The following is a 17,743-nucleotide window of genomic DNA, read 5'->3' on the forward strand; positions in this document are numbered from 1 at the left end:
GAGCTCCCAGCAGGAGACCTGGGCACGAAGCCTGGGTCTGTCTGGCTTCCCTCTTGGCTCCTCCCACCTTTCTGCCCAGCTCGACATGGTGAGCAGTATGGGCTGGAGGCTGGGAAAAGGTCTAGAGAGGACCAGTCTGGCCTTGGGGGAGCTCCCAGGGCAGCTGGAGAGGTGGGATGCATATATGCTTGCCTACAGAGGTAGATAGAATGTCCTCAGCATTTCTGGAAGTTGCATGAGGAAGTCATGTCTAGACGGGGTTGTGGCCCTCCAGATGGGTCTGCTCAGCCAGTTTGGCCCTCCCTGGGTACCCGAATCTTGATTGATCCTCTGTCTCTCTCTCTCTCAACACTTGCATACTTTCACAGAGTTCAGACCTGAGGGAGAACAGCTCCCTGACATTTTCTTTCCTTCCAGGTGTTGACGGAGCCTGTGCCCAAGTGGAGAAATGTCCGTGGCCATAATCCTCTGGTGAGCAGGTTGCTCTAGCATGAGCCACCAAGTCCCCCCCGAACAGCTGGGAAAGGTGGTGCTGATGCCTGAGTCTGAGCCTGATCTGCCATCCTGCCTGGGCATATTCCCCCCTCTTAGCTGTGTCAGAGGAGGAGGGAGGGGACAAGTGGAAAATGGCGGCATGTTGGTGTTCTGAGGTCAAATATCTGAGGTGGGGTGGGAGGACCTCTCGTCTGCTCTCTCAAGTGGCCAACCTCGGCGGCCCATCTTCCTCTTCTCATTCCACCACCACCCTCTCCTAAAAGAAGCCTACCAGAACCCAGGCCTGGTCCCCCAGGACCTATCTCCAAGTAACCAGGGTCCATGGCAAACCCCTGATTTGAGTTGTACTTGGCATGTCCAAGGACAGGGATGCCCCCCTGCTCACCCTGAAGCTACCTGTCTGCTTTCCCAAGGGTGGACTTAACAAGCAGGGGCTGCACCGTGCCTGTCCCCCTCCTCAATCCTGGTTCCAAAGGCTCTGGGTGCTGGAGAGATCTGGATGCTAAAAGAGGGAGCATAAGAAAGGATGTAGGTTCTAGGCCCCTGCCCCATGACACAGGTACTATTAGTCTCATTTTTCAGGTGAGGAAATTGCAGCTCAGGTAAGTTGCCCAAGGTCACACATCTGGTAAATGACAGATCTAGATTTGAACCTTGGACTCTGAAGCCTGTGCCACACCACCCCCATCTCACACCCCCCTGCCCCTATTTCTAGCAATACGGTTGGTATTTCCTTGTGTGATTGATTAGACCCTTAGTTCTATTAGGGGCAGGGACTGTGTATGTCTGTTTTTGTTTGCCATTATATGGTAGAACAGTGTGTTGCCTAGCACATAGTAGATGTTGCTTCATTCATTCATTCAGTGAATGTTTATTACACGTGCCAGACACCATTCTAGATGCTGGGAACGCAGCAGTGAGCATCACAAAGCCCCTGCTCTCCTGGCTCCAACAGTCCAGTGTAGGGAGGCAGCAGACATGTATAATACATCAGGTGGTGATAAAGAGCTATGGGGACAGCTAAGGCAGGGAAAAAGATGTTACGTAAGACAAAACCTCTGACTCTTTCTTTGAACAACGAATCCACGGAGTCTTAAAATCAATTTTACCTCTCTGCCTGTGGAAGAAGAATGGAATACCAGTCATCCTCTTTGGGTGCAACAAAGAAGCCTCAGACACATATTCTGCAGAAAACAGGGCAAGGCCAGGGCTGGGTTATTAAGTAAGACAGCTAGAGTTGCAGACGGTAGGGGTTTTAGGTGACGTTTCCCAGGACAGAGTCAAGGTCTCAGAAGTCCTAATATCCTTGTAATGAGAGTTTTATGATAAAAAATACATCAGAATTAGACAGCTTTACACATGTTTTCCCTCTGCACAGAAGAGCAAGATTAGTACTTCTGTGTATAGTCTCACGTGATCACTTGATCTGAATTGGTTTTCTGATGCAGAGAGGGGTCTGCGTCTGCAGCTGTGGGCAGGAGGGAGCGCTTCTCCTAACCTTCCTGAGATGGTCTTTCACCTGTCGGTAGGAAGGTTTGCACTGTTCAATGCAGAGCCTCAGAGCTCCATGAGTTAGCCTAAGAGAAAAAAAAATATGGAAAGGAAAAGAACAGAATAAGATTATGAGCAAGGGGAATAAGGGGCATGAAGTGATTTGGATCTGATGTCTATGGGAGATGGGGTGGGGACTTCTAGATAGGATAGCCAGGGAAAGTGGCCCTGATGAGTGACATTTGGGCAGAGACCTAAACAAAGTGAAGGTGTGAGCAGTGCAGGTATCTGGAGGCAGAGCGTCCAGACAGAAGGAACAGCAAATGCAAAGGCCTTGAGGTAGACTTGTGCTCAGTGTGTTTGGGGAACACAAAGGAGGCTCGTGTTGTGTGCTTGGAGGCTGACTGAGCTGGAGGGAGAATGGTAGGAGACAGAGAAGACAGAAGGGATTCTTTAGGGCCCTGTGGGCTGTGGTGAGGGCTTTGGATTTCATTCTGAATGCAGTGGGGAGTCCCTGGAAGGTTCTGAGCGGGATAATGATTGAGGTTGACCAGGCTCACTTTGGCTGCTTGACAGGGAAAAGACTGCAGGGGCTCAGTGAGCATTTACTGAATGAACGTTCCCAGGGACTTTATATCAGCTCCTGTTATAGCTGTTGCTGGGCTGTTGTATGATTGCTCTGGTGCCTGTCTTCTGTCTGTCCAGTTCTGAGGGCTCTGCAGTCTTCTTGTATTCATTTCTGACCCCAGCCTCATTCCTGGGTTTCACACGTTTGCATTTTTTTTTTAAATTAACTTTTATTAAGCTTCAAGTGAACATTTACAATTCCAATCAGTCTGTCACATGTAAGTTTACATACATCTTACTCCCTTCTCCCACTTGCTCTCCCCCTATTGAGTCAGCCCTTTCAGTCTCTTGTTTCGTGCCAATTTTGCCATCTTCCCTCTCTATCTTCCCATCCCCCCTCCAGTCAAGAGTTGCCAACACACTCTCCCGTGTCCACCTGATTTAATTAGCTCACTCTTCATCAGCATCTCTCTCCCCCCCGCTGACCAGTCCCTTTCATGTCTGATGAGTTGTCTTCGGGGATGGTTCCTGTCCTGTGCCAACAGAAGGTCTGGGGAGCATTGCCGCCGGGATTCCTCTAGTCGCAGTCAGACCATTAAGTATGGTCTTTTTATGAGAATTTGGGGTCTGTATCCCACTGATCTCCTGCTCCCTCAGGAGTTCTCTCTTGTGCTCCCTGACAGGGCAGTCATCGATTGTGGCCGGGCACCAACTAGTTCTTCTGGTCTCAGGATGATGTAGGTCTCTGGTTCATGTGGCCCTTTCTGTCTCTTGGTTTCTTAGTTGTTGTGTGACCTTGGTGTTCTTCATTTTCCTTTGCTCCAGGTGGCTTGAGACCAATTGATGTATCTTAGATGGCGGCTTGTTAGCATTTAGGACCCCAGACGCCACATTTCAAAGTGGGATGCAGAATGTTTTCATAATAGAATTATTTTGCCAATTGACTTAGAAGTCCCCTCAAACCATGTTACACGTTTGCATTTTTAATGCGTTCCCAGGAAGTTACATAAGAATCACCTGGGGGTCGTGTTAAAATGCAGATCCTGATTCAGTATATCTGGGGTGCAAATAAATTCCAGCAGGGAGCCTGTTAGAAATGGAAATTCTCAGCAGGGGTTGCAACCACAGTGAACCAGTTCAAAGCCCTGATTTCGTGAGATGGCTGTCAGTGACCAAACAGACCAGGGTCCTGCAGATGCCACTTTGAGGTAAAGGGCTGCGTTCTCCTTCTGCAGGGTCTGATGTACTGTGACCCCTGTCGATGGGGCCTCACACTGCAGACGTATGTGCAGCTCACCATGCTGGACCAGCACACTCGTCCTCAGGTATGTTCTGGATGCTCAGTTTCAACCTTCTTTAAAAAATTTTTTTGTCAAGTCAGGTGTGTGATTGTAAGGAAGGGAAACCTATGTCACAAGGAAGCTCAGCTGGGCCTTCAGTGGGCACAGCCTTCTGTGTCTCTGGGGCCAAGGTCTCCTGTCCCTGTGGCTGTCTGAGGACCAGCCTCCATTCCCCTGCCAACCTCAGCTAGCCAAGTGGTTGCTGTGCTACTGCCCTGAGCCCAAGCCTTCATGACCCTGCCACTCCTGGGCTCAATGCCATTTGACTCAGTTCTCCTCAAAGTGCAGCAGCACCTGGGAATTTGTTCAAAATGCAAAGTCTCTGGCCCCACCCTAGACCTGCTGAATCAGAAATTCTGGGGACACGGCCCAGCAACCTTGTTCATCAAGACCTGCAGGTGAATTTGATACATGGGGAAATTTGAGAACACTGACCTAACTAAGCTCACAGGGTCTGCCTCTTAGTGCACATTCTTCAGAGGCAGAATCTGATTGGCTCAGTTTGGGTCAGGTGTCCCGCCCTGAACCAGTCAGGTGTAGGGGCGGGATAATAGGGCACAAACAGGGCTGCTTAGGCCCATTCCGCCAGTAGGGACGTGAATAGGGGCAGGGTCTCTTAGAAGAAAGGGCGGCTGAGGAGATTCTGATTGGCACCTGTGGTTCAAAATTGTAAGCACAACCTAAGAGACTGGCTTTGGAGGCTCCATGAAGGAGATGGGTTATCCCTGTAACCAGTTATGTTGGCACAGCCATCGGGCCTGGGCACTTGCAACTATAGTTATAGGCCTTCTACAAATCTGTGTCTTTAAAAATGTCAGGATGTAAGCTGAACCTTTTTGATGAATATAAACTTCTACCTCACCACATCTGTCTAAAAGGTACAGATGAGAGGATCTGAAGTTGACTCTTTTCCCTCTTGCCTACCCTGCTTTTCCAGAGTGGCCCTCAGTTACAAACCTAAATTACGCCTAATATATCCACAAGGCTAATTAAGATGGGGCATAAGTGTGTCCTTCCATGAGGGAGGGAGAGAGAAAGAGATGGACAGACTGAGAAAGATGAGCAGAAAGACAGATGGATGATTGGGGAGCTGGCACAAGAGTCGTAAGTGAAGAGAAGGTGGAAAAATGGAAAGGAAGATGGATGGACAGAGGACAGGTGGACAAGCAGGGAGAGCTCTGGTTTGCTGGCCCAGGTCCCATGGGTGGGTGCCCTGGGCTGCTGAGTGGGGAGGCAGTGCTAACTCACTTGGTATCAAGAACGAGGGCCTCTCCTGGTTCCCAGAGGTACACTGTGGACAAAGAGAAAGGTCGTTGGTGGAGGGTGGAACACCCTGGTGGAGAGGGGCATGGCCAGCATCTTCTTCCTCCTGGACACAGTTCTTCCCAACTTAGAAAGGGCTGCAGTGATCTCTGCACAGGCCCTGTGGGGAGGCAGCTAAGTTGAAGGCCTCTTGTGGGCCAGACCCTCAGGCACCAGTGGCAGAGCCCCCAGAACCTCACCAGTATCCCCCAACTCCCATGGAGCTCTAGCTCAGGCATACAGATCCCTGCACTTACACAGATTCACCATATGGATATAGGTCTGGAATAATCACCACACTTTGCCTCTGGGCAGCACTTCGCAGTTTTTCCAGCACTTTCTCAAATTCACATTCCAGTTGAGGCTCACCTCTCCTGTGAAGGAACCTGCTGTGGAGCCCTCAGCTGGGCACTGCTATGCTGCCTACTGATGTCCAGGGCATGGCAAGGGCCCAGGTCAGAGGGAGGAACACAGCTGAGCTTCAGGTCACACCTGGGTTCTCCTCTGGTGACTACCTCCCCTTCCCTGCGGCCTCTGAGTTCTCATACTCAGCAAAGACCTTAGACAGGGGAGTAACAGACCCTTCTCAATGCTTCCTGACCTCTTCTTTGCCTGAGTTAGTGAATCACTTTTTGCTTTCCTTTAGACGTCACCTGTACGGTTGATGGAGAGGTCGATTCACAGCGCAAGATACGTTTTTGTAGAAAACCTGTATAGAAGGTACCAAAGTTTGCACAATTTAATAATTTATTAAGCCATAAATATTTAGAAGTAAAATTGGAACTTGTTTATTCAATGGACAGATGTTGAGTAACTACCATGTTGTATCACTTATTTATGGCCTCAGTAATGCTGTGTAACAAACCATCAGGAAACCTCGGTGGCAAACAGCTGTCTGTTCATGCCCATGCAGCTAGGTGGTTGGCCAGGCAGCTGCTGACCTTGGCTGGGCTCAGTCGTAGGTCTGGGGGCTGGCAGGTCTGGATGGCCTCGGCAGGGGTGACTGGAGTGGCTCCTCTTCCTTCCTCTTGCCTTCATCCTCCTCCTGGAACCAGCCAGCTAGCCTGGACTTTCCCTTCTTACGGTGGCGGGAGAGGCAAAAGTGCTTCGGGAAATGCATGGGCACCCTTTCAGGCCTCTGCTTCACGTTGCTAGCATCCCATTGGTCAAAGCAGGCCACATGGCCTGAGCATCAGTGGTGGGAGGGTCTGTAAGTTACATGGCGCAGGGTGAGGTGAGGGTACAGAAAGGGTGAAGAATTGGGGTGACTAGAGCGACCATTCTGTCACAGTGTGTATAATGGTGTGGTTTTGACCCAAAACTGCCTCTGCCTTCATGGGAAGACTGTCGTATATATAGAGTTGCAGGACTCTGGTGGCCTATCAGTACTGAGGCCTCAGAGGCGTGGGGCCCTCCATTTCTATGCTAGGTTGGCCGCTGATTTTCAGGGGTTTTGGGGGAAGCGGGTTGCAGGTTGGGTCTGAAGTTACTGCTTCTTAGACACCTCTCCCTTCCTGGTAGCCTGTGCCTGGTCCCCCCCCACCCCCATATTACTACCTCTTCCTGCTTTGAGCTTCAGGGTGCTGCTGACAGTGCCTCACAGAGCTGGTCCTCATAGCAGCATAGGACACTCCTCTTCCACTCTCCACCTGCTGGCTCCTCTCCTCTGCAGCTGTCTCAAATGTCACCTCTTCTCCCGACCCTCCTTGACTACCCTGTCTATTTGGGTTGAGTCCCCTTGTTATTCTTTTTTTTTCTCTGTAATTTTTTTATTTTGTTGTTGAGAATATACATAGCAAAACAACACCAATTGAACAGTTTCTACATATACAATTCAGGGATGTTGATTAGATTCTTCACATTGTGCAACCATCCTCACCCTCCTAAGTTGTTCATTCCCCATTAATATAAACTCAGTGCTCCTAAGGTTTCTATCTAATCTTTCAAGTTGCTGTTGTTGATTTGATCCCATATAGATAGTTCTTAAAAGAGCATTATGCTCAAGGCAGACATTTTTTACTAGTTAAGCTAAACTATTGTTTGGTTTTAAGAAGACTTTGGGGGATATTTTTGGTTTAGAGTTTAAAGATTTTCTCAGGGCAATAGTTTCAGGGGTTCACCCAGCCTCCATGGCTCCAGGAAGTCTGGAGTCTGTGAGAATTTGAAATTCTGTTCTGCATTTCCCCTCTTTTGATCAGGATTCTTCTATGGCATCTTTGATCAAAATGTTCAGTAATGGTAGCCAGGTACCATCCAGTTCTTCTGGTCTCATGCCCTTTATTAGTCTTAATTACTGCTTTCAGTTGAATTTCTTTGTATTTAAGACAACTTCTAGTTACACTGAACCATAAGAAATTGTTGTATGTGACCAATTTCGACCTAAAAAACAACAGTTTCATGTGGTTCAACTTAATGAATGTTCATTTGTTTAACTGTCTATTACTCGTTCCCCACCTGGCCCATAGGCTCCTGGAGGGCAGGGATGGCATCTGGGTTACTTGCCTAGCTCGGACAGGCCAAGAGTGGGCTGCTGGTGGGTAGGTACTTGTTAACTATTGTTGGGCAGTGGGACCTGCAGCTGGCCTTTGACTCCAGCCCCTGCTGTTTCATACCCTTCCTTTCATGGGACACTAAAAAGGCTTTTCCCACGGGTCCTGATCCTGCCATGGATGGTGCCCTGGAGCTTGTGTAGCCCCAGAAACGAGACCCTCTGCCCCAAGTCTATTCTGTGCATTATACCCAATGCTGTGGAGTTAGAACAGGCAGCAAGAGCAAGTCCTGACTGTAGCTCTGTCCTCTGACATTTCTCATGGGCTCTGGTTGCCCTTCCAGCAGGTAGCATTTCTGTTGCTGGGCCCCATCTTCACCCATCTGCCTGCGTTTCTGGGGGGACATGAGGCGTCCACTACTAGCTCTAGCTGACCCTTTGCTCTCCTGTGTTCTCTCTGCCAGAGGGAGGACAGGCAGGAAAAAGGAGAGCAACCAAACGGGAGCCCCTTGTTGTTGATTCAAGCCTGACGGGCAGATTCTGGGCAGTGGGATGGGATTTCCTGTGAACTGCATGTAGCTGGATTATTTGTCTTCTAGTCAGAGTCAGCTTGTCAGCTTCTTTGCCACACTTGGTGGCTGTTTTTGAAGAAGGTAACTTGGAATGATCAGAGGTCCGGGGAGAGAGTGAGGCATGGAGTTAGGTGGACTTGGATTCTATCCTGGTTCTGATGTTTGTTCTCTGTTGAGTGTGACCAAATTTCTAACCTCTCTGAGCCCATTTCTCATCTCTAGTTCTCATAGTCCTTCTCTGGATAGCCTATAGACAGTTGTCTAGCTTAGGTCTTGTGACCCTTATATGGGCCCTTGCCTACCTTGGTCTTCATGAAATTTGTCAGCTCTCCACCGACCCTCCCCCCGCCCCGCATACATATACCACCTGTCTGCTGCCCAACCGCATTGAAGTTTCCCAGGAGCCATTTGTCTTTGCTTGTCACAGACCACTGTTTCAGCTGTAGGTGTTGATAACTCCCCCCATGGTCCTTCATCGCAGTTCTGATGGGTCAGTTCTGTATTCTCCATTCTCTGTGGCTGTGTTGCCTAATTAGGGCCTGTGCCCTGGAGCAGTCGAGCCAGTGAAATGTACTCCAAGTCGGAAAGAGTGAGAAGGTTTATTTAGGAAGCATCTGTCAGTGGGGATCCGACAATAATGTAGACTGTCTCTAGGGAGTCCCAAAAGGCAATTTTACATTAGAGCTTATATATGATTTTTACAAGGGTTAGAAGTGTTTTCATAGCCCATGGATGGCATGGCTAGAGAAGTTATTCATTATGAGATAATGACAAGAAACTCTTTATCAGGCTAAAGAGATGCGTGCTGGACATCTCCTTATCAGGCTAAACATATTACATGTCAGACATCTGGGCTCTAATCTCCATGCTGGAGGTCGTAAATTACAGGTGGTCAGACAGAACAAAATAAAGTTATTAGCATCAGACCAAAACAAAGAACAGAGTTGTTAGCATCAGATCCAAACAAAGTCATTAACAAAGGTATGTAGAAAGAAGTCAGGCAGAGGAAGGAGAAAAGCTAATAGGTTCATCATGGCATTAGCTATGTCAAGCTCTCGGTCGCCCATTTTGAAAAGGAGAAAACATGCTAGGGAATATTAGGGTCACAGCTGTGGCCGAAGACACTGCTCCATACCACACTGGCAGAGGCCTTGGCCTGGGCCATTGTGTGGGCAGTGTCACTGTAGGCAAACAATGTGGCATTCAGTGTTTTTTAGCTCTTCTCCCTGCCTGTTTCCTGCACGCCAGCTTGTATTACTCCATTTCACATTTTGTTGCTTCACGTTTCGTTGTTGGGGGTTTTGTTCTGGGTTTAGGTGGGGCAGGGAGGCCCTGAGCCACCCAGGTTTCCTGAGACCTGGAGCAGATTTCTAAGGGGAGCAGCGTCTCTCAGGCCCCAGAGACACCTGCAGATGTGAGTCCCCACCTCCATGTCTCCACATACCTCCGTGCACAGGCGACGTTCGGTTGTTATTTTTGGTTTGGTTTTAGTTAACACCATGCTTCTTTCACCCTGGGTTGTGGTTTAGGAAATTCAGATGTTGTATTTAACAGAGAATCTCTTGAGCATTGCATAGACATATGTAAGGTCTGTCAGGGACAGAGTTTGATAACGCTTCATCTGCCCTAGTGATTTGGGAGAATTTTGTGTTGGGCAGGTTTCTTCTCCAAGCCACTAAAAACCTGTTGCCGTTGAACAAACCCAAACCTATTGCTGTCAAGTCAGTTCTCACTCATAGCGACCCTGCAGGACAGAGTAGAACTGCCTCATAGGTTTTCCACGGAGCGCCTGGTGGATTTGAACTGCCAGCCTTTTGGTTAGCAGCTCTTAACCACTATGCCACTAAGGTTTCCTGTTGTCTTTGAGTCGACTCAGTTCCTACTCAGAAAGACCCCGTGTGTGTCCGAATAGAGCTATGCTTTATAGGATTTTCAATGGCTGATTTCTTGGAAGTAAGTTGCCAGGCCTTTCTTCCAAGGTGCCTCTGGATGGACTAGAACCTCCAGTCTTTCATCTTTTAACAGCTGTTTGAGTTTACTGCTTGGGCTGCTTTGCCCAATCTCCGTTTGCAAGTCTGTTCTGTCTCCTCAGGCTGTGCATTTGGTTGAAAAGTGGAGGGGCTGGCCAGAGCTTCCTTTTTGGCAATCCTCACTCTCTTGGGGTCAGTTTCATTCTGGGTCTTCTTTTCCCAGAGAAGGGAAATATGCCAAAGAGAGAGGAGTGGTTTGGTTTCTTGGATATCAGCTGCTCTCAGCTGGAACTAACTGAGACCCTACACGTAGTGGCCTAAACAATGAGTTTGTTATTACACTCTTAAGGCAGGCTTTGGTGACTCTGGTCTTCTTCTGTCTGGTTTCCTCTTCTGTGTCTTGTTCATGTCTTCAATATGCTTCTCTTATGATGACAAAATGGCTCTGGTAGTTCCAGACTTCTCACCTGCTAACCAGAGGAAAGGGGGGTAATCTTGCCAGTGGCTTTCCCCTAAGCTGGAGGAAGCCTTTTTTCCCTAAACTCTTGCAGAACCCCCTCATGTCTTGCTGGGGATGCCCTGCACTGATTGGCTTAGTTTGGCTTTCTTAACTAATCACTGGGGCCAGGGAATAAGATTTCCTTTAGACTGATTGGGCCTACCCTAAAGCTTGGGATGGGGTCAGGTTTCCTTGAAGCACTTGGGATTATGAGATGGATGCTGAAGCAATGATGAACTACTTTTAAGAAGGAAGAAAGGGGAAAGGATGCTGGGGAGACAAGCCCCTGTCCCCAGTCATACCAGCCTGGGGGTACAAAGTCAACCCCTTAATGTTAATACCTGAATTTCATTAGCTCAGAGTTCCCTCAGCAATGTTGTAGGACTTCTTCCCAGTCCGTCACTCTCCCCCTTTCCCCACGCAGCCTCCCTCAATTATTCTGGGAGCCCTGGTGGTCCTCCCATGTCACCTGTTCTGGTCTCCTTGCTGAGGTCTGATGCCTGAAGACTCTTCGAGGCAGGGCCCCAAGACTCTCCCTGCTGCCCTTGCTGTACTCTCAGCACCGTATGCCCTCCACCACTCTGCCAAGCGCAGCTCTTCTCTGCTGAGGATGTCTTGGTGGTCTCAGGGAGTAGGGGAGAGTGTTCCTCCCAGTCTGTGCTGTGCTGTGTCATCTGGGCTTGGCAAACACACACACACATTCACACACAAGTCTGGGCAGGGGATTGGCTCCTTGCCCCCCCACAGCTGCTTTCCCACCCCTCTTCTGTAGTCAAACATCAGAAGTGCCCTTGCGTAACCACTCTCCCTGGAGCTGGTCTTACAAACCAAGTTCTAAGTGGATTGGGTTGGAGCCCCCTGGTGACAGTTACTCCTGGGATTCTCTGCTTCAATGGAGGATGTTAAAAAGAGAGAATTTCTCTCTTGGGCCTTTGAGGTTCACCAGCTGTTCATGTGTTTGCTTCCTCCAGCTGCTGCCATTCCTCTGTCTCTTCCCTGTTCCTTTCCTCTCAGGGCAGAGGAAACTCCCCGGATGGGTCCTTTGGCTCGTTTCTCACAGGAGCCAGGAGAGACACCAAGGCCCATGTTCACCCTTTTTTTTTTTCTAAATGTGTCTTTTAGGTGAGTTTACAGAGCAAATTAGTTTCCCATTCAACAAATTGTACACAAAATATAACAGGACATTGGTTGCAATCCCTACTCTCTGTCAATTTCTCTCCATTTCCACCCTGGGTTCCCCGTTTCCTTTGATCTGGTTTTCTTAACCTTCTTGTTTTCTCATCTTTACTTTTGGGCAAATGTTGCCCTTTTGGTCTTACATAATTGTTTGTTCAGTGGAGCACGTTCTTTTCAGGTATCATTGTTTATTTTATAGGCCTGTCTGTTGCTTGGCTAGCAGGTGGTTTCTAGGAATGGCTGCAGTTCCAAGTCAGAGGGGTGTTTTAGGGCCATAGTCTTGGGAGTTCATGCAGTCTGTATCAGGCCAGTAAGTCTGGTCTTTTTTTAAATGAATTTTTCTACATTTTTCTCCCTCTCTGTCCGGGACCCTCTATTGTGATCCTGATGAGAATGTTCAGTAGTGGTAACTGGGCACCATCTAGTTCTTCTGGTCTTGGGGTCATGTAGGCTGTGGTGCATGTGATCTATTAGTCCTTTGGACTAATTGCTCCCTTGAGTCTTTGGTTTTCTTCACTCTCCTTTACTCCGGACTGGAAGAGACCACTGGTTGTGTCTTAGATGGCCGCTCGCAAGCTTTAAAGACCCCAGACGCTACTCACCAAAGTAGGATGTAGAACATTGTTTTTATTCCGTTGTACCAGTTGACATAAATGTTCCCTTAGTCTGTGGTCCTTAGCCTTCAAGCCTAGTATCTTTGTCCTGGGAGGTGTTTGGTTTTGCATAAGCTTCCATGACTGCGCATCCTTGTGTGTTCTATTGTCTACGGTAGTATACATGCAACATCTACAAATATGATGTAGAGGTAGCCACACCCTAACCTATATCTGCGGGTGGGCACATTCCCTTAAACCCTCTCACACCTCTGTAGCATAGCTCTCTACCTGTGTATCTCTTCGTAAATCATTGTTTGTTAATACTGTTGCTGCAGGGTTGTCTGTGTTACAGTAATTGCCATAGGTGCCGTTTGTTCCTGTGCTGTGTTCACTCTTGTGCTCTTTCTTCCTACCTCTTTTCTGTCTTCCTTTTTTTTTTTTTTTTGGTTAACGCTGTAAGTTTGTAGTAGTAACCTCATCTCTGATTTGAAAACTAATATGTTGTTAAAATTTGGAAAACAGAGAAGGGAATAAAGAAAAAAAATTCTCCCATAGCCCTACAGCTCAGAGAAGAGCACTGTTTACCTTTCGGTGTTTTCCTTCCTGTCTTGTCAAACACGTGAACGAATACTTCTTAAAATATGGGTGAGGTCATACTATTCATACTATGTTGTTGTTAGTTGCCGTTGAGTCGGTTCCGACTCCCGAAGCCCTTACAGTTTTATATTCTGCTGTTTTCATTGAACGTTAGACTATTGAGCATTTTCCATGTCATTGAATATTATTTTATAACACCATCTTCCAGCTACTGCATGGTTTTCTATTATATAGGTGTACCAAGATTTAATTGTTCATTCTTTAAACAGTGCTACAGTGAGCATCTGTGATTATTTTCACAAAATAAATTCCTAGAAGTGAAATTGGTTTGTAGTTTCAAAGGTTTTTTTGTTGTTGTTTGTTTTTGCTATATATATATTGCCCAAATGCCCTCTGGAAAGATTGCATCCGTTTACATTTTCATAACCACCAGCAGGGTATCAGAGTGCCCCCTACACCCTACCAACCGTGGGTAAGGTCGATTAAGAAAATACTTACCTGATCAAAAGCAGGGAAGTGTAGAACAGAATTTCAAATTCTCGTGGACTCCAGACTTTCTGGAGCCATGGAGGCTGCATGAACTCCTGAAACTATTGCCCTGAGATAATCTTTAAACCTTAAACCAAACATATCCCCTCAAGTCTTCTTAAAACCAAACGATATTAGCTTACCTAGTAAAAAATGTCTGCCTTGAGCATTATGCTGTTTTAAGGACTATCTATATGGGGTCAGATTGAAAACAGCAACTTGAAAGATTAGATTGGAACCTTAGGGGGCCGTGAGTTTATGTTAATGGGGGAGGAGCAACTCAGAAAAGGAGGGCGAGAATGGTTACACAACTTGAAGAATGTAATCAGTGTCACTGAATTGTACACGTAGGAATGTTGAATTGGGGTATGTTTTGCTGTGTTTATTTTCAACAATAACAAAATAAATTAAAAAAAATACCAGTGTAGCAGGTGAAATATTGTACCTTTTTGTTTGATTAGTGTTTCTTTGAGTATCAGTGAGGCTGAGTGTTTTCTCTGATGTCTTTTAACTGTCCTTTTGTGTGAGTTTTCTGCGAACACTTTGAAACATTAAGATACGTAGGTGTCTTCTGTGTGATGGCCGAGTTTTCTGCATTGGAGGTGTAATGTCTCTTTGTCTGCCACATTTGTCACAAATACATGTGCCGGTTTGCTACTGCCTTGCAAGAATATGTTTGAAACCTTAAGTTTGGTTTCAAACTTAAGTTTGGTGTTTCCCGCTGAGTGAGGGCATATCTGGTGAGAGCAGGAGTACTCATGGTTAGGTCGTGGGGGCCCAGTGAGGCTCAAAGATGACAAGGCAGCACTTGAAATCTTAAGTCTCACAATGCATCTTGTCATCACTATACACCCAGTATTGCCTGGATTACACTCTGCTGTGGTGCTGTTGGCAGTGCCCTTTCAATGAAAGTGATTCCCAGATCCTTTTGGGAAATAGTGCAGCTCAGAAACTTTCTCACGGGTGAGCAAAGCCCTTACCACAGTGGGTTCTCTCATTGCAGTGGGAAGATGCCTGAAGTGGACTATGTGGTTTTGTCAGAATGGTTTGACTGGATCGTGAGGAACATTGACGTGTCCGTTGATTTGATAGGTAAGACCCCCCCCCCCACACCCTGCTTCCTCCCTGAGCTCTTCCCTGAGCCCTAGTGAGACTGTGCTTGGCTGAGTCTCAAACCAGCAGGGGCAGCAGGTTGGGCGCTTGCCATCAACAATTCTTTCCCCAAATTAATTCAGCCTCCTCCCCAAAGGCGGACAGGATTTGTGAACAGAACCTAGATATTTCCTGGGACCCACTGTGTGCCAGACCCTGTGCTAAGTTCTATGTGTGGAATCTCATCCAGCTTACAGTGACCCCTTAGACGCTTCATAGACAAAGGGAACAAAAGTCAGGGGATGAGAGTCACTGTGTCTGTTGGGCCACACAGCCGGTCAGTGGTCAAGCTGAGCGCTAACCCGGCCTATCTCTCTTGGTGCTGCTGGCAGATGTTTCTCACCACCCCTACACACTTGCCTTCCTCCCTCCCCTGCTCCTTTGCTTTTACTTCCAAGCCAGGAGCAGAGTCATTAGAGACACATGTTTTTCTTTAACTTCAGTTTATCTCCGGACCACTCCTGAGACCTGTTACCAGAGGTTAAAAATGAGATGCAGGGAAGAGGAGAAGGTCATCCCACTGGTAAGAGCCCTCTCCCCTGTTAAAGACCACCCTGGACGGTTGTGCATCTGTCTGGCTTTGTCTTCCGACCCCACCCACCATGAGACCATCATGCTGTAGAGAGAGAAACAGGAATTGAGCACATTGGTGGTGAATTCTGAACTTCCTCTGTAGCTGGAGACCTGTGTGGACAAGTCAGATCTGCTTCACTTCGTGTGGTCCTTGACTCAGGACTGGAACTCCTGCACTCAGAGGTGCCCCTCCCCTCCCCTTCCCCCCAGGTGTCACCAGGGCTTGTCGGTTCCACCTCCTGAAGGGCTCTTGACCTTGGGCTCCCCTCTGGATCCTCACCAGAATGTGGGTTCCAGGGGCAGGGCTGTGCCTTCTTGCTCACTGCCACATTCCCAATGCTCAGAGCAGGGCCTGACGGAGGTGGTGCTCAGCTATATGTGCCGAGTGGAGGGACACCCTTGCCCGCCCCTCTGGGTTGTGGCTCAGGGCACATGGACTCTAGTCGGGACTGTGGCAACAGGCTCTGAACTGCTCTTCTTGCCCTGGATCCTTCACAGCCTCATGCACTGCTGCTTGGGGCATGTTTCCAATAGGGACCACTGCCCATGCAGCCTCCCGGCCTAAAACCCTGCAGTGCCTAGACAAATGCCCTTGTCTAATATAAAGTCCCTGGTTCGTAGCATGGCGTATGGGGCCCTGCATGATGCAGCCCATGTCTTAGGCATGTGTCCCAGGGCTTGGCATCTGGTAGTCATCCAGTTAATATGAAACGGAACACCCCGTGTGAGCAGCTGCCCCTGGAGGTATACAGACAGAGGCTGGGCAGGCACCTAGTGGGACGTCACAGGACTCGGTGAGCTCAGGATGGGCGAGACTCAGGGTCCTGGGAGGCCTTCCCAGCTCCAAAGTCCCTGCCCAGCCCTATTTTGAGTCTTTCTGGCACTAGTAAGGTAGATTTCAGCCATGAAGGCTGAGCCTTGCTCTGGGCAGCTCCTTTGAAATCCAGGACACAGGTGATTGGAGGGAGGAATGCAATGGAGCAGGCCTGGGCCATGCTGTGACGGGTGCGGCAGCTCTGCACAGTGACCCACATGTCCCCAGGAAATGTCACGGCTGGTGTTCCTCCAAGCCGTTATCCAAGCTATTGCCTTAACAGTTTCGACAAGGCCTGTGGGACAAATCTGTCCTGTCAGTGAGGTAGAACTTGGTGGCAGATGAAAAGGTGGTGGTGCAGTTTACACGAGGGCTCCCGGGCTGGCAAGCAGAGCTGCTGAGGAGGTGTCAGTGGGTGGCCAGGAGCACCTGGGCCTGCGTGGGGAGAGTGTGCTGTCCAGGCCTGCCCAGCGTAGATGCACGAGTGGCTGATGGGCAGGTCCATGCCGTTCTCCCCTTGAGTACCACCTTGCCGGGCTTTCTGAAGTCTTGAGGATCCGGAGGTTACGCATTGTCTGTTGGAACAGAAACAGGATGGAGTAGGGCTTCCCAGCCTGTGAGCGTCTCAGTCTTCTTGGTGGCAAGGACAGAGGGAGGGGAGGGTTCAGAGGCTTTCCAGGGCTGCCACACCTGGTGTCCCCATGTGATGGTAGTGGTGGCTTGGTGCTGGAGAAATGGCAGTAAATGGGAGAAGCCAGATGAGAGGGCCGTGCTTTTTGACGTGGCACTGGAGGTGGTGCCTCTGACTGCTGCGATGCAGGGCCTGGCCCGTGGTGCTGTGTGGCTGCGCTTAGTGCTGCCTATCTGAGTCAGGTTGGCTGGTGCAGAGCTCCTTTGCCCAAGTCACCAGCTGCTCACGTCCTTTGATGGGAAAGGTTGCTCCCCGTCGTGCCCCTGACAGCCTGCTCTTCTGTGATTTCCCTGCAGGAATACCTGGATGCCATTCACCAGCTCTATGAGGAGTGGTTTCTCAAAGGAAGCCCCTTCCCCGTGGCGGCCCCTGTCCTGGTAAGTCAGCCTCCTTCACAGGGCAGGGACTTTTCCAGAAGGAGGAGTGACCTGGGGAATGTCAGCCACTCTGCAGACCAGGGTGGGGTCCTTAAGGGCTGGAGAATCTGGAAGGAGGAAGGTGGGTAGGGTGGGAAGGGCTCTTGCTCTCCTCTGGTCCCCATTTCTGGACTAAGTCTCAGGGTGAGTGGCAGAGATCCGAGAGATGGTGAGCTGTCTCAGCAACACTGTAACATCTCACTTACCAGCACCACCAAGGAGAGAATGTTCCCGATGACCAAAGCCTCTAGACCTGGGCTTTGGTTTTAACCATTTGGGATGGTGGTCTTTCCGATATGACCTTCCCCTTCTTCAGTGGATGACACAGAGCCTCGGGTCACCGTTTCTCGATGACTCAGGGTCATGAGGAGGAACATCGATTGCCGCTCTGGGCCGTGACACAGTGATGCCCTTAGGAGGTGCTGAGGTGTGTCGGACTGTTTGCCCTAGACGAATAATGTCTTTGAGTTCCCATG

At 48.9% G+C, this 17,743-nt stretch overlaps 1 protein-coding gene across 7 annotated transcripts in view; it reads left to right on the plus strand.

The window, feature by feature from the left end:
• TK2 (thymidine kinase 2) overlaps positions 1-17,743 on the plus strand; it is a 31,705-nt gene that overhangs the window by 10,849 nt on the left and 3,113 nt on the right. The window contains exons 4-11 of one of the 7 annotated variants that reach the window (XM_064273950.1): positions 418-471; positions 3,789-3,878; positions 5,842-5,915; positions 14,625-14,713; positions 15,217-15,296; positions 15,450-15,529; positions 17,148-17,228; positions 17,477-17,590. In XM_064273950.1, the coding sequence (XP_064130020.1) occupies positions 418-471; positions 3,789-3,878; positions 5,842-5,915; positions 14,625-14,713; positions 15,217-15,296; positions 15,450-15,529; positions 17,148-17,228; positions 17,477-17,537 (609 nt within the window). In that variant the 3' untranslated portion in view covers positions 17,538-17,590. Of the gene's footprint in view, positions 1-417; positions 472-3,788; positions 3,879-5,841; positions 5,916-14,624; positions 14,714-15,216; positions 15,297-15,449; positions 15,530-17,147; positions 17,233-17,476; positions 17,695-17,743 lie in introns of those variants that run through there. The other 6 variants (XM_064273944.1, XR_010318879.1, XM_064273948.1 and 3 more) reach the window with 6 other exon arrangements.

This window comes from Loxodonta africana, chromosome 21, assembly GCF_030014295.1.
Source record: "Loxodonta africana isolate mLoxAfr1 chromosome 21, mLoxAfr1.hap2, whole genome shotgun sequence".
Classification (NCBI taxonomy): Eukaryota; Metazoa; Chordata; class Mammalia; order Proboscidea; family Elephantidae; genus Loxodonta; species Loxodonta africana.